Source organism: Scyliorhinus canicula, chromosome 2 (genome assembly GCF_902713615.1).
Source record: "Scyliorhinus canicula chromosome 2, sScyCan1.1, whole genome shotgun sequence".
NCBI classification, from domain to species: Eukaryota; Metazoa; Chordata; class Chondrichthyes; order Carcharhiniformes; family Scyliorhinidae; genus Scyliorhinus; species Scyliorhinus canicula.
The window spans coordinates 219,834,982-219,852,139 of NC_052147.1; the positions used below are offsets into that span (position 1 = coordinate 219,834,982).

Here is a 17,158-nt window from a genome sequence, read left to right on the forward strand (position 1 = left end):
TTTTTCCCTCATCCGCACAAAGTTCTCTGGTTGCTTCTTTCTTTTGTCTTTGCTGTTCTTTGCTGTTGCTCCTTTTTTATTGTGGGCATTGCAAGAACAAGGCCACCCAGCTGGGCTGAGAATCAGAAGGGCCTAACATCATAATATTCTCTGTCATGAGAGAATATGGCAGAGGTAATAGAGGAAATGGTAGGGTAAACTTGGAGAAGACAGCAGGACAGTTTGGAAGATGTTATCATGCAATCAGAGCTTTGAAAGATAGGATAGCAGGGAGGGCATCAAAAATAAAGAGTGTGGAAAGGCAAAGAAGTCATGAGGAGCTGACACAGGATTTTGCTGCTCGGATAAGATGAACACATCTTGTTGTCACGGGCTGGGTAGAAAAGATGGCCTCTTCATGAAGTTCACATGTTCAATTTTGCTTCAAATCGATTTGGTCACTTCTGAGTGCATTATCTAACACAATCAAACATTAACTTGCTTCTCACAATGTCTTAAATAGTAATTCTGTGACCATACCACTGCTTAATATTGCTTTCTAGAAGTTTCATTTGCCAATAACGATCACAATACTGTCTCAAAAATAAATTATGCCCATTGTTTCTCTTATCTTTTAACTTGGTACTAAAAATGCCAGCTTTATAAAAGCATGGTTATAGGTGATGTCTTGGGGGTTACTGACATAGAATCCCTTTCAAGTGGGCAAAGTAATTTAAATATTTGAATATAGCATATCAAATGTCTACTATGGGTTGAAACTGTTAAAATTACTAGTGTATACTTGGCTTCATCAAATACCTCATATGGTAATCCAAGTGCCTATGTATTTCTAGCTTACAATTTGGGTGGTATTACTGTATTAAGCTGACTGTCAACATCAATGCTCATTCACAAGATGGATTGAGTATAAACAGTCAGCACATTCCTTATGCCGGCAGTTTCATTTATTTTGTTCTATTGTAGCAGTGAATCTGTAATTTGTGCTTTCATAATTTGTACAAAGTCTGTTATATTTATTTTTTTCCAGGATAAGACTGCTTATTTTCTTCCTGAGAAGTACTTTCTTTCAAATTGCATGACAAACACTTTAATGCTTAACCAAAGTGATTTGTTTGATTAAACCTTTGTAAACTGTTTGCTTACTCCTGATTTTATGTTTTAAAAAATAAATTTAGAGGACCCAATTCTTTTTTTCCAATTAAGGGGCAATTTAGCACTGCCACTTCACCTACCCTGAACATCTTTTTGGGTTTGTGGGGGTGAGACCCACGCAGGCACGGGGAGAATGTGCAAACTCCACACGGACAGTGACCCAGGGCTGGAATCGAACCAAGGTCCTCGATGCCACGAGGCAGCAGTGATAACCACTGTGCCACCATGCTGCTCCTCCTGGTTGTCTGTTGAACTTTAAAAAAACTTGCAGTTTTTTGTAAATAACTTTATTTCTTTTAATAGAATTGACAGTGCAGAAGGAGGACATTCGGCCCATTGAGTCTGCACCGGCCCTTTCAAAGAGCAGCGCACATAAGCCCACCCCTCCACACTATTCCCGTAATTCTTTAACTCCACCCAACTTTTTGTTGTGCACACTAGGGGCAATTTTTCATGGCCAATCCACCTAACCTGCACATCTTTGGACTGTGGGAGGAAGCCGGAGCACCCGGAGGAAACCCACGTAGACACGGGGAGAATGTGCAGACTCCACACAGCCAGTGACCCAAGCCGGGAATCGAACTTGGGACCCTGGAGCTGTGAAGCAACTGTGCTACCGTGCTGCCCCTTTGTGAACAAATCTATTCAATAGATCTGTTATGGAAAATGTTTGATGTGGCTAATATTTGCATTAATGATGTAATGCCTACTAGACTGTTCAGCACAATGCAGAGCAAGTTTATGATAGATGCAAACTTGATGTCCATTGGCATACCGTCTGCTAAACATTTCACTTTAAGTTTCTGATGATAGGAATGACAGGCCTGCCAATGGACACTCCCCTTAGCAGTTAGAACAGAAAACATATGGGGAGCAAGTTTAAATAATCCCTGGTTGATTCATGAGTGTCGCTGTCTGGAATTCTGGGCAATCTTATTGTTTAGTGATTGACAAAACTTAGAACAAATGTTATATGTATTCATTAGTGGGATGTGGGCGTAACTGGCAAGGCCAAAATTTATTGACCATCTCTAATTGGCTTTGAGAGAGTGACGGTGGGCCACCTTCTTGAGTAGAACTAAGTCGCTTGCTCAGCCATTTCAATCGCGGTTCAATCCTGGCCCCGGGTCACTGTCTGTGTGGAGTTTGCACATTCTCCCCGGTGCTGCGTGGGCCTCACCCCCACAAACCTAAATAACTGCCCTAGTGGGATTTGAACTCGTGTCTCTGGATCATCAGTCCAGTTCTTTGGTTTACTCGTTCAATAATGTAACCACTGAACTACTGTACTTCATAAATTGTGAGAAAGACAGACTGAAGGCCTTTTGTGTGGTCGAACCATAGATGTACGTTACTCCACTCCATTTATTGAATAATCACATTGTTTCCCATTGTCACCACCGACCACAATGTTTCTCCAAACCCCACCACCAATGCTGCTTTAGGTTCTAAGAACTCTCTGAAAGAAAGCACTCCACAATCCTAGCCTCTACTTGGCCTCAGACCTCACACTAATACCTCAACTCCAATTGCTATTCCTGTAACGTCAGAACACATTCGAAATTTGGGTGGTAAAGGAGAGAAAATTGCAAAAGAGAGGATCACAGAATTGTTACAGCACAGAAGAAAGCCATTTGGTGCACTACTTGGTCCGGATCCCTCATGATTTTGAATACCTCTATCAAGTCTCCTCTCAGCTTTCTTTCCTCCAAAGAAACCAATCCCAACTTCTCCAACCTACCTTTAAAACTGAAGTTCCCCATCCCTGGAACCATTTCATGATGTTTTACTCCCTCCAATGCCTTCACACCCTTCCTAAAGTGCTACGCCCAGAACTGGACATGATGCTCCAGCTGAAGTCAAACTAGTGTCTTACACATGTTCAACATAATGTCCATGTTCTCGTACTCTGTACCCTTATTAGTAAAGCTGAGGATACTGTGTCCGGGATTCTCCGACCCAGTGTCGGGACAGGGAATCCCCGGGGGAACGCGGGAATCGCGCCCTGTCGCCTCGACGCCGGTTTCCCCATTCTCCAGTGCCAACACCGTTGACAGCGTACCCCCCCCCCCGGTAATTTTCCGGGCCCCGATGGGTCAAGTGGCCAACGGGTTTGGCCGAGTCCCGCCGGTGTGGGTTACTCAGGTCCCATATGGCAGAACCTGGAAGGTGAGTCTGCGGGAGCCGTCCTGGAGGGGGGGGGGGGTGGAGGGTCCGACCCCGGGGGGGCCTCCACGGTGCTCTGGCCTGCGATCGGGGCCTAACAATCGGCGGGCGGTCTGGTTCCATGGGGGCCTATTTTACTCCACGCCGGGCCCCTGTAGGGTTCAGCCATATTGCCCGGGGGCCAGCACGGAGAAGGGACCCCCCACGCATGCGCGGAAATATGGCGGTCATAGCACGCATGCGCGGAATCACGCCGGCCATTCAGCCCATGCGCAAACTCACGCGGGCTATTCCGCGCTGGCTGGAGCTGCGGGGACCACTCCGCCGCCAACCTAGCCCCCTAGGAAGTGAAGCATTCCCCATTATCAGGATCATTGATGCCGGAGTGGTCGGCACCGCTTTTCACACTGGCGTGGGGACATAGCCCCATTATTGGAGAATCCCACCCTGTGTGTTTTATTAACCGCTGTCTCAACCTGTTCTGCCACTTTTAATGACTTCTGCACACGTACACACAGGTCCCTTTGCTCCTGTAACCCCTTTGAGTTTATTTTATATTGTCTCTCCATGCTCTTCCTACCAAAATTAACCACCTCACATTTTTTCGCATTAAACTTCATCTGCCACCTGTCTGCCCATTACATCAACTTGTCTTTTTAAGTTCTATACTGTCCCATTCACAGTTTTCAATGCTTGCAAGTTTCATATCAACTGCAAATTTTGAAACTGTAACTTGTACACCTCGGTCTGGGTCATTAATATATATCTGGAAAAGCAGCGTCCCAACCCAGATCCCTGTGGGAACTCCACTATTAACCTTCCTCCAGCTTGAAAAATATCCATCAACCACTGCTCTCTGTTTCCTGCCACTCAGCTAATTTTGTATCCATGTTATGACTGTTCCTTTTATTCTGTGATCTACAACTTTTCTCACAAGTCTATTGTGCAGCAACGTATCAAATGCCTTTACATCAAATGTCCATGTACACACATCAACCCTCTTTGTCACCTTTTGTGTGGCAAGTTAGTTAAACATGATTTTCCCTCAGGAAATCCATGCTGGCTTTTCTCAATTAATCCATGTGACTTAATTCCCGTGTTATTGGGCCCAATCGAACATCCTCGTCACGCCTGAATTGGTGACGGGACAAGGCCATTAAATCTTGCGAGACGGCTCGAACCGGATATCACGAGACGTCACGATTTGAATATCGCCCTCACTGGGTGGTATGCAGATTTGCATATTTAAGTGTGCAGTTAATTCACTTAAACTGTATCCCAAGGCGCGGGATCAAACACCCGTGCCTGGAAGACCTCGGCATGGCGCCGTTTATAATTGGCTTTGACAAACGTGGACCAGGCGTTACAACATTTGAAGGGGTCTCCCAGGTGATCAGAGGCCCCTGGATGGTTGGGCCCTGGGAAGGGTGGTACCCTGGGGTTCCTGATGTCACCCGGGCACCTTGACACTGGCAGGCTGGCAGGGGCACTGCCAGAGAGCCAGGCTGGCAGTGCCAAGGTGCCCGGTTGCCCATGCTGGGGATCGGGCCCTGGATGCCCCTATGAGGTGGGGTGAGAGATGCTTGAGGATCCCCTAATCAGTAAGTTGGGGCTTTGGGGTGTCCGGAGGCTGCAGTGAGGGGTTGAACGATCTGGACGGTATTTAAAAATAGAAATTAAGTTAACTGCGGTCTTGACGGGGCACTCCCTGCTGAGGCCCTCCAAAACAAAGTCCCGTTTAATAGTGGGTCGATCTTGGCGACCAAAATGGGACTCTTTTTTTTGTTAAATCGTGCCCAATGTTTCCAGAGGTTTCCCAACCATTGAAGCTAAACTGACTGTCCTGACATTGCTGGGCTTACCTTTACTGAAGAGGGTGCAAAGTCTGCAATTCTCCAGTCCTCTGGCACCACCCCTGAGTCGAAGGAAGGCTGCAAAATTCTGGCTAGTACCCCCACAATTTCCACTCTCACTTCCCTCAGTATCCGAAGTTGCATCTTATCCACTCCTGGTGCGTTGTCAATTTTAAGTGCAGATAGCCGATCCAATACCTCCTCCTTATCAATTGTAAATGTTTCTCGTGTCTGAATTACCTCCTCTTTCACCATGGCGTGGGTAGCATCTTCTTCCTTGGTATAGACAAAGATACAGAGAATAATAAGACATTTGTTTCTGTTACCTTCCTTTCATTTGTTATCTTTCAATTCTGTATCCTTTACTTTTTCAGTTTTCTTCCCTTTCCCACCTCCAAAAAGATTTTTAAAACTTTCTATTTTGCTTTTCGATGATTTTATTCAATCTGTCTTAAGTTTCATTTTTGACACATCAGTTCTCACTTCTGTTTTGTATTGGGAGATTTGTTTCATTTTAAATTTGCATTTGATTCATGCAGGTAGCGAGCTGTTGACAAAGATAAATCTCCCTTAGTGAGAAGTGAGCAAGAAAACTGAAACAGATATAAATGCAGAGGATGATGCAGTCTTAAGTGAATGGTTTGAGCTTTGCTCCCAAGCTGAATACTGAATGCAATTCTTTGAATATTCAGGTCACCTAGCGCAACCTTCCCAAATATTTTAATGTAACACAAACCTTGTGCAGGGATTCATTTGAAGATTTGCAATTTAAAATGTAAACAATCTGCAGGTAGTGTGTAAATATTAAAATAAGATTTATCTTGCATAGTTCCAGGGTAACCACTCATCATCTGAAGGAGAACAATGGCTGACAGTAAAATCTTTGACCAATCTGGTAGGAAGTTTTGAAGTTTATTAGGCTATGTATATATTTCAATGTTGTAAACAATTTGTAGTGCAATAAATTACAACTGGAATAAGTGAATTTGTAACATATCATGACACATGTTAAAAAACACTATTTTTATCTTTGTAAACCATTATTAATGCCATCATTACCAAAGTATGTTCTAATTACCATATTTTGCCTATTATGCTTCATTTATATGTTCATTATCTGATGATGGATTAATACTAGCAGAGGGAATTCAATAATAAGCAAACCTCCAGCAGTGTTGAAGGAGTATCATCGTGCTTTCAATACAAATTACACTGTTCCAGCAAAAAAAGATTACAGCATGCGGAGAATCTTTCAGTATTTCTACAACAAACCCAAAAGCACATATTGAGCTGGATGGAGGTTTTAGTTTTATTCTTTTTTTTAACCCAGAAAACTATCCACAAAAAGAGTTTAAGTTTAATGTCTGAGGTACATTGATGCAACAAAGTTGGTTATATTATTTATCATTGTTTTCAATTCTGACGGTTTTGTTAAAATAAATTTAGAGTACCCAATTATGTCCTTTTTCCAGTTAAGGGGCAATTTAGCGTGGCCAGTCCACCTAACCTGCACATCTTTTGGGTTGTGGGGTGTGAAACCCACGCAGACACGGGGAGAATGTGCAAACTCCACACGGACAGTGACCCAGGGCCGGGATTTGAACTCGGGTCCTCAGCGCTGTAGTCCCAGTGCTAACCACTGCGCCACACACCGCCCAATACTAATATATTCCTGACATGCAGGGGAGAGAGAACCCAACTTGGAGCACAACCTGGATCCACTGGGTTTCCAGCTTCTGCATCTTGTGCCCAAATTCTGTCTAATCTTCTTTGGTACCCTGACAAATCTGAGGGTGTATCTGGGAGATCCCAGGCTACATTGGGAATTAAACCGGGAAAGGATCAATCACCATAATCTGACTTCATATTTTAAAAGCTACATACAATTTCTCTTCAACCTTTTCAGGGCTTCTGCACCAAGTGCTGCTGCAAATTTTGTTACATTCCTAATTTAGTTAGACTGGGTGTCTCTGTTGAAGCTGAATTAATGCTAGTTAAGTCACCCTATCACCATGCTTTGGTTGTTTGTGGCTTGAAAGCCCATTCCAGTAGAGTCCAAGGACAGTGAACAGACCTGGAAATTATAGGCCAGTGATTTTAAAAATAAATAGTTTTGAATTTTGCACTAATAGCTAGCATGTGGATGAGGTCAGCATGGCAGGTTCAATTCCCGTACGGGATTAGGTTATTCATGAAGGCCCTGCCTTCTCAACCATGCCCCTCGCCTGAGAGATGGTGACCCTCAGGTTAAATCATCACCTGTCAACTCTCCCCCTCAAAAGTGAAAGTAGCCTATGGTCATCTGGGATTTTGGTGACTTTACCTTATTATTCAATGAATTATGCTAAATTCTGTGGGAGTTGGATGAGGATATGGTTGTGTCCCCCCATGATTAACTAACATCCCAACACACGGATATTGTTGAATGGCTCCTCCATGAGTTACCGGAGAGACATCATTGCCTTTCGGGAAGGTGAAAATTGAGGATTATTTAAAACATTTTTTTGAAAATTATTTTATTTGATTTTTTAACATTTTAAATCAAAGTTACAGAGTAAGACAAGACCAAGACATGTACAAACACAAATTACAACAACAACTGTAGTTTTGATTATCATCCATAGAGAGGCCGAGCCGGGGTGGGTGGAGATAAAGGGGCTGTCCACTTGGTGCACTCGCCGCTGTGATTGTTTTTGCCTATTGCTCTGTGTCTCTTCCGGTTCCCCCCTTCTACCTGCCCCGCATTTCCTGTTGTGTCTTCCCTGCCCCCCCCCCCATTCCTATTCACCTCCCCTCCCCCAACTTTCTGCTCTCCCCCCCCTTTCCTGTCCCTGTTTCGAGTTCTGCTCTCGTGCCCTGCCCCCCCCCCCCCCCCCCAAACCTCCACTACTTTATTCGTTGCTGATGACAAACAGCTCTTGGAAGAAGTGAACAGCCTCCATGTTTTGTGGAAGCCTTCCTCTAATCCTCTAATGGTGTATTTTATTTTCTCTAGCTTGAGAAATTCCGCCAGGTCGGTCAGCCAATCTGCAGCCTTGGATGGTGCTGCTGATCGGCAGCCGAGCAGGAAGCTCCGGTGGGCGATCAGGGAGGCAAAGGTTAGGGTGTGTCCCCCTCTCCCCATGAAGATCCCTGGCTGTTCTGATACCCCGAAGACCGCCACAAGTGGGCAAGGCTCCACTCTCATCCCCACAACCCTGGATATAGCCTCAAAAAAGGATATCCAGTACCCCCCAAGTCTGGGGAAAGACCAGAGCATGTGGGTGTGGTTGGCCAGGCCTCCCTGGCACAGTTTAGGCTTCCCACCTCTGGGAAGAACCCACTCAGTCATGTCCTGGTTGGGTGTGCCGTATGCACCACCTATAGTCGTGTTATGCTCTGCCCTGCGCATGTGGAGGCGAAGCTTGCCCTGTGCAGTGCTTTGTTCCAGAGTCCTTCCCCTATCTCCCTGCCTCCTTCTTCCTCCAATTTCTCCCTTGTATTGTCCAGGGGTGAGTGTACCTCCTCCAGCGGTATTCCATACATGTCCGCAAAGTTCCCATCTCCTAGCTCGAATGCAGTCAGTGGTCTGTTTAATAGTGAGTGTCCTGGAGTCTGGGGACATGTAGTCGCCTTTGATTTGATTGTATCTTAGTTTTTTAAATAATCTTTATTGTCACAAGTAGGCTTACATTAACACTGCAATGAAGTTACTATGAAAAGCCCCTAGTCACCACATTCCGGAGCCTGTTCGGGTACACTGAAGGAAAATTCAGAATGTCCAAGTTCCTTCCATTTCAGAAGCTGGAACTTGTCCGTGAGTTCCTTACGGGTTGTTACCTTGCCTTCTACGTACATGCCTCCTACCGTCAGAGTCCCTTCGCCCTGTCTCCACCTTTAAAATGAGGTGTCCATCGTCACGGGGCTGGACTTCTGAGTTTTGCAGATGGGGGCCATAGTGGATATCTCGGTCAGTCTGAAGTGGTGTCACAGTTGGTTCCACGTTCTCAGTGTGGCTCTTACAACTGGCCCTTTTGAGTATCTGGCGGGAGGGATGGGAGTGTGGTCGTGGCCAATGCTCGGAGGGACCCCATAATAATAATAATAATAATAGTTTATTGTCACAAATAGGCTTCAATTAAGTTACTGTGAAAAGTCCCTAGTCGCCACTGTTCCTTCTGTCGCCTGTTCGGGGAGGCCAGTACGGGAATTGAACCCGCGCTGCTGGCATTGTTTGGCATTGCAAGCCAGCTATTTAGCCCACTGTGCTAAAGCAGCCCCAGGCATGAACACTGCTCCATTCTGACCAATTCTGCTCCCTGTTCCTTGACCCATCCCCGTACCCTTTCTTCAGTGGCCACCCACTGAAGGTTCAGGAGGGCCAAGCCTCCCACGTTCCTCCTTTGTAGGACCTTCTTCCTAATCTTCAGGCTCTCCACCCCCCTCCCCCCCACCCCACGCAAACAGCATGATTAATTTCTCAACTGTGGTGAAAAAGGCCTTGGGGATGAAGATCAGGAGGGATCTGAACAGGAAAAGGAATCTGGGCAGTACGTTCATCTTGATCGTCTGCATTCTCCCCGCCAGGGAGAGCAGGAGAGAGAGCATGTCCCACGCCTGTAGATCCCTTTTTACCTACTCCATCAAATGCACCAGGTTACATTTGTGGATCCATGTCCAGTTGTGGGCTATTTGGATCCTCAGGTATCGGAATTTGGTCTGGGCCAGCTTGAACAGCAGTCTCGCCAGCTCTGCTACACACCCCCACCCGCATCCCCCCTACCCCCGCCCCCACCCCTGCAGGTCACAGGGAAGATTTTCCTCTTGCTCAGTTTGAGTTTTTAACCTGAGAAGGCTCTGAACTCTCTTAGGAGTTCCATTATTCCTTCCATGTTGGCCAGTGGGTTTGAGACGTAGAGGAGTAGGTCATCCACTTAGAGAGACCGCCAGTGACTCAATTGCCAGGGCAAACAGTAGCGGGGATTAAGGGCATCCCTACTTCGTGCCCATGTGCAACCGGACGTTTCCAGAGCTGGTGGTGTTTGTCCGTACGCTCGCTGTGGGAGCAATGTACAGTAGTTTCACCCCACAAAGTGAACCCTGGCCCAAACCCAAACTGTTCCAGTACCATTAAGAGATATTTCCATTCGACCCCATTGAAGGCCTTCTTGCATCCAGCTATGTCCGGTTTTCTCTCCCCGGATGGAGTCACGATCGCGTTCAGCAGGCAGGATTATTTATGACTTTTCCCTTTTGGGAGAATCGCACCCTTAATATGTAAAAAAATATCAATTAGTGTATTTGTACTTTAATATTTAATCATTAATTTTTGTGGGTTTTGACATTAAGGCTGGATTTTATAGGGTGCCACAGCCCTAATGCCATCACTTCCCACCCCTGTCTTAAAGGTAAGGGAGAAAAGCCACCCAGGATCCTGACAGCTGCCCCACAGCAATTTAACGCTGGGAGCAGATTTAATTACTTTATGTTTAAGGTGAGACGTGCATCCTTTTCCCTGGAAAAATCCAGCCTGAAAGAGCTGCCAGCCAATCAGGTGGCAGCAATTCTGTAGTCCCTGCAGTGCCACTGGGAGTTCTGGCCACTGCTGGGCCTACAGGCAGTCCCACCACGTGGAGAAATAAAATAAAATAAATAATCTTTATCGTCACAAGTAGGCTTACATTAACACTGCAATGAAGTTACTGTGAAAAGCCCCTAGTCGCCTCATTCTGGCACTTGTTCGGGTACATAGAGGGGGAATTCAGAATTCTCGGCTGGTATGGGAATGGAACCCGCGCATCACAAGCCAGCTGTCTAGCCACTGAGCTAAACCAGCCCCTTAAGCCCGAGTTAGTCCAGAATCAGGAGTCTTGGCAATGGGGGAGGGGAGGACAAGTGAGGTGGGGAGTGTGGTGATATGATCTGCATACCTGCCTGCCATTAGGCCAGAACGTCGGCTTACCAATGGCCCTGGTCGGTCATGTGCCTCTCGACCGATTGGCCGAGAGGCTGAGTTAACCACGCCTCTATTAACGAGGTATAAATGGTCAGACGCCTGACGATCGTCCTTTCCATTGTAGACGATCGCAGAGCTGTGTTCTAGTCTATTAAATTTAATAGACTACGACTTTGAAGATGGAGTTCCGCATCAAGCCCGAATGCCTCCGCATCAGCCCGCAAACTCCGAACTCTGCAGAACTTTTCCAACTCTGGCTGACTTGCCTCGAAGGGTTCCTAGCATCTACAACCACCCCCCCCCCCCCACCGGGGCACAGAAGCTGCACGTCCTCCACTCCAGCGTGGGTATCGACGCCTACGCAATAATCAAAGAGGAAACGAATTATGATGACGCTATACAAAAGCTAAAAGGACAATTCATCAAACCGGTCAACAGGGTATTCGCTCGACATCTGCTGGCCACCAGAAAGCAGGTCCCCGGTGAGTCTCTAAGCCAATACACCCGGGCCCTCTATGCCCTGGGGAGAAGTTGCTCCTGTGTAGCGGTCTCGGCTACAGAGCACATGGAGCTACTGATCAGAGACGCTTACGTGGCTGGGATGCTGTCCCCCGTGATCCGCCAGCAGATGCTGGAAAGAGACGAACTCAGTTTAACTGAGACGCTGACTCTCTCCTCCTCTCTGGATCAAAGATCAAAGCGCTCGCACCTATGACCCTGGCCAGGCCTCCTGGCACGCTTCCCACCCGCCACCCGCCGCTCCCGACCTCCCTCAGGCTTGTGCCGCGGGACGCCCCGATAAATCCGCGGGGCCCCGCTGCTACTTTTGCGGGTACGCAAAACACCCTCGCTCGCGCTGCCCAGCCCGCTCCACCCTCTGTAAGAGCTGCGGGAAGAAGGGCCACTACTCCACGGTCTGCCAGGCCAAAATGCTGGCTGCGGCGCTTCTGGAAGCTGCACAGCACTCCCCCCACCGCCCCAGGCCTCTGCGACCGGCCTGTGTGCCTCTCTCTCTCCCCCAGGGCCGCCCCAGCCGCTCCCGACTCGCGCCCCAGAGCCGCTCCATCTCACCCAGCTCCTCTCGACTCGCGCCCCGCTGGCCGACAAGCGCACCTCCCCAGGCCCGCCCGGTCGCTGCCTGCCCGCCGCGCGTACCTCTCCCCCCCGCCCCCGGGCTCCGGCGCCCGACCGGCTCGCCTCTCCGGGCCCTCCCGGTCCCTGCCTGCCCGCCGCGCGTACCTCTCCCCCCCGCCCCCGGACCCCGGCGCCCGTCCTGCGCGCCTCCCCGGCCCCTCCAGGTCTCTGCCGGCCCGCCGCGCACGTTTCTCCCCCCCGCCCCCAGGCCCCGGCGCCCGACCGGCTCGCCTCTCCGGGCCCTCCCGGTCCCTACCTGCCCGCCGCGCGACTCTGCTCCCCCCGCTCCCGGCCTCCTGCACCCGGCCTGCGCGCCTCACCTCCTCCGCTCGCAGCTGCTCCACCCGGCTCGCCGGCAACGCTAGCTCCGCCCCCAGCGGCCACGAGGGCTTCCTGGGCGCTGCCATCTTGGGGCGCCGACCCCACGTGCGGGTACTGGGCGCCGCCATCTTGGGGCACCGACCCCACGTGCGGGTCCTGGGCACCGCCATCTTGGGGCGCCGACCCCACGTGCGGGTCCTGGGCGCCGCCATCTTGGGGCGCCGACCCCATGTGCGGGTCCTGGGCGCCGCCATCTTGGGACGCCGACCCCACGTGCGGGTCCTGGGCGCCGCCATCGTGGGGCGCAGACTTCACATATGGATCCTGGCCACCGACTTCCGGGACTGCCACGCAAGGTCCCTCCAGCATCGACCCGGACGGCGACGACGGATTTTCTCCACGGCTCGCGGCCGTTCAACTCGACCAGTCACGTCCACGCACGCTCGCCAAAACGACAACGCTGATCCACCTCAACGGCCACGAGACGAACTGCTTGCTGGACTCCGGGAGCACGGAAAGCTTTGTTCACCCCTGACACGGTAAGACGCTGCGCGCTACCTGTCCATCCGGTAACACGCAAAATCGGTTTAGCCTCAGGTTCGCACTCCGTCCACATCACCGGGTGCTGCATCGCGGACCTCACGGTCCAAGGGAAGGTTTTTAAAAATTATAAATTCCATGTTCTCCCTGACCTTTGCGCACCGGCACTCCTAGGACTGGACTTCCAGTGCAACCTGCAGAGCTTGACCTTTCAATTCGGCGGCCCTATACCCCCCCTCACTGTCTGCAGCCTCGCGTCCCTCAAAGTGGACCCCCCCCTCCCTGTTTGCTAATCTCACCCCCGATTGCAAACCCTTCGCGACACGGAGCAGACGGTACAGCTCCCAGGACCGGTCCTTCATCAGGTCCGCGGTCCAGAGGTTGCTGACGGAAGGGGTCATCGAGGCCAGCAACAGTCCCTGGCGAGCCCAAGTGCTGGTGGTCCGGACTGGGGAGAAAAACCGGATGGTCATCGATTATAGCCAAACCATCAATCGGTTTACGCAACTGGACGCGTATCCTCTCCCCCGTATTTCCACCATGGTAAACGAGATCGCGAAATACATGGTCTTCTCCACTGTGGACCTTAAGTCCGCTTACCACCAGCTCCCCATCCGCGTGAGTGACCGCCTGCACACCGCGTTCGAGGCTGATGGGCGCCTCTACCACTTCCTTAGGGTTCCGTTTGGTGTCACAAATGGGGTCTCGGTCTTCCAACGGGAGATGGACCGAATGGTCGACAAGTACGGATTACGGGCTACCTTCCCGTATCTTGATAATGTCACCATTTGCGGCCACGACCAGCAGGACCATGACGCCAACCTCCAGAAATTCCTCCAAACCGCAAAACTCCTTAACCTCACGTACAATAAGGATAAATGTGTGTTTAGCACCGACCGCCTAGCCATCCTCGGCTACGTAGTGCGTAACGGAGTGATAGGCCCCGACCCCGAACGCATGCGCCCCCTGATGGAACTCCCTCTCCCCAATACCCCCAAATCCCTCAAACGCTGCCTGGGGTTCTTCGCATACTACGCCCAATGGGTTCCCAACTACGCGGACAGGGCCCGTCCCCTCATGCAAACCACGACCTTCCCGCCGTCGACGGAGGCCTGCCAGGCCTTTAGCCGCATCAAAGCGGACATCGCAAAGGCCACGATGCGCGCCATTGACGAGGCCCTCCCCTTCCAGGTCGAGAGCGACGCATCAGAAGTAGCTCTGGCGGCCACCCTGAACCAAGCGGGCAGACCCGTGGCCTTCTTCTCCAGAACTCTCCAGGCTTCCGAACTCCGCCACCCCTCTGTGGAAAAGGAAGCCCAGGCCATAGTCGAAGCCGTGCGACATTGGAGGCACTATTTGGCCGGCAGGAGGTTTACCCTCCTCACAGACCAATGGTCGGTAGCCTTCATGTTTGATAATGCACAAAGGGGCAAGATCAAAAATGACAAGATTTTACGGTGGCGGATCGAGTTGTCCACGTACAACTATGATATCTTGTATCGTCCCGGGAAGCTCAATGAGCCTCCTGTTGCCCTGTCCCGCGGTACCTGCGCCAGCGCGCAGACAGACCGCCTCCGCTCCCTCCACGCAGACCTCTGCCATCCAGCGGTGACCCGCCTACACCATTTCATTAAGGCCCACAACCTGCCCTACTCCATCGAGGAAGTCAGGTCAGTAACCCGTGACTGCCACATCTGCGCCGAGTGCAAACCGAACTTCTACCGCCCCGAGCGCGCACACCTGATCAAAGCATCCCGCCCCTTCGAATGTCTTAGCATTGACTTCAAGGGGCCCCTTCCCTCTAACAACCGCAACATTTACTTCCTGGCGGTTATCGACGAACACTCCCGCTTCCCCTTCGCCATTCCCTGTCCCGACATGACCACATCGACCGTCATTAAGGCCCTACTCTCCATCTTCTCACTGTTCGGCTACCCCGCGTACATACACAGCGATCGGGGGTCCTCATTTATGAGCGACGAGCTGCGTCAATTCCTGCTCGACAGGGGCATCGCCTCTAGCAGGGCGACCAGCTATAACCCTCGGGGTAACGGACAGGTCGAGCGGGAGAATGGTACCATCTGGAAGACCATACTACTGGGCCTCCGGTCCAGAAATCTCCCTATTTCCCGATGGCAAGAGGTGATCCCCGATGCCCTACACTCTATCCGCTCACTCCTCTGTACCGCAACTAATCAGACACCTCATGAACGTCTTCTTGTTTCCCCAGGAAGTCATCCTCCGGATCCCCTCTCCCGACGTGGCTGGTCACCCCCGGGCCCATCTTGCTCCGGAAGCATGTGCGGGTGCACAAGTCCGACCCGTTGGTGGAGCATGTCCAGTTACTCCACGCTAACCCGCAGTACGCGTATGTGGAGCACCCCGACGGTCGGCAGGACACGGTCTCCCTCCGGGACCTGGCACCCGCCGGCGTGCGGCCCCCCCACCACAGACCCCCCTCCCCTTTTTCACCCCAGCACCCAACTCAGCTTCCCCATCCCTCATCCATGGCGTCTCCGCGGCCAGCTCAGGTGACGGAGACTACTCGAAGTCCATTGCTCCCAGACTCCAGGACATCAGCAGGACCATCAGCCGATCTGATGACAACTCCTCCACTGCGGCGCTCGGCCAGGACGTCAAGGACCACCAAGAGACTGATCGAATCCTTCTAGAGTTCTACAGCCCCATGGACTTTTTTTTTGTAAATATCGTTATGTCTGGGCCAGTGGGAAGCCCCCAAATTCGATAAGGGTAAGGCGAGAAAATTTATTCTCCCGACGGCTACTCATATCACCAGTTCTCCCCCCCCACCCTGGGTCTCGTTCACAGCCCCCCCCCCCCCCCCCCCCCCCCGCCTTCCTTCTCCGCAAGGGGTGAATGTGGTGATATGATCTGCATACCTGTCTGCCATGGGCCAGAACGTCGGCTTACCATTGGCCCTGGTCGGTCATGTGCCTCTCGACCGATTGGCCGAGAGGCTGAGTTAACCACGCCTCTATTAACGAGGTATAAATGGTCAGACGCCTGACGATCGTCCTTTCCATTGTAGACGATCGCAGAGCTGTGTTCTAGTCTATTAAAGCCGGACTTTGGTAAATCACTCGCCTTGCGTACAATTGATGGTACATCAGGGAGTTGGGTTCAAGAGACCAGGGATGAGGGTGAAAGGGAAATAACCTTGGGGTAGAGGTGCCTCCAATCCGCGGGCCCACAAATTAAATCTTCCCCCTTCCAGGACACCAGTGCATACAGCTGAAGCTACTGGGACTTCCTGCACCCGCCACAGGTAAAATACCCACACGGCAGGATGAGGCCCATAAGTGGCCATTAATTAGTCCCTTAGACACCTCCAGAGCCCAAAGACGGACAAGCTCTGGATGCCAAATGACTGAGTGTCTTTCGAACAGAGGTAGATAGGTTCTTGATTAATAAAGGGATCGGGAATACGGGGAGAAGACAGGAGAATGGTGATGAGAAACATGTCAGCCAAGATCAAATGGTGGAGCAGACTCGATGGGCCGAAAGGCCTAATTCTGCTGCTGTATCTTATGGTCTTATGGTCTAAGCTGCCTGATACATCCCCTTTGCCATTCTCCCGTAAAATGTCAGACAGGTCATTGCCGGGTGGGTGGGTGGCAGGAAGTCCACCTGTTGGATCTTATGTGTCCTGCGCCTTCAGACCCATCAGCGGGGCAGTGTAAAATTTAGCCCAAAGGGAATCAAGAGGTATCAGGGTAGTGTAGGAAAGTGGAGTTGAGACGAATGGTCATTTATGATCTTAATAAATGGCAGAGATTGTGGGGTGACATTACTCTTCTCCTATTTCCTATGTTCTGATGTCATGGCAGGTTGTAGGTTGGAACCACATAGGTAGTATTCATAACAATAAATGTTAAAGGACTTTGCAGTTTACTGGAAGTGTCTATGATGAGTAGTCTCAATTAATATAATGGATAGTATGACCATTCTTTGGTAATCTGCTGAGAATGTGTGAATTTTCTATTGTGTTTGTGCCTAGATTGGTCCAGAAGGATGGTTCTGCGTCCAAGCCCAGGCA

At 50.5% G+C, this 17,158-nt stretch overlaps 1 protein-coding gene across 5 annotated transcripts in view; it reads left to right on the plus strand.

Annotated features, from left to right (window-relative positions):
- The window catches only part of c2h7orf57 (chromosome 2 C7orf57 homolog), a 128,521-nt gene that overhangs the window by 33,227 nt on the left and 78,136 nt on the right, over nucleotides 1-17,158 (plus strand). For all 5 annotated transcript variants that reach the window (XM_038789586.1, XM_038789581.1, XM_038789585.1 and 2 more), the window contains one exon: nucleotides 6,001-6,066. In XM_038789586.1, the coding sequence (XP_038645514.1) occupies nucleotides 6,036-6,066 (31 nt within the window). In that variant the 5' untranslated portion in view covers nucleotides 6,001-6,035. The remainder of the gene's footprint in view (nucleotides 1-6,000; nucleotides 6,067-17,158) is intronic.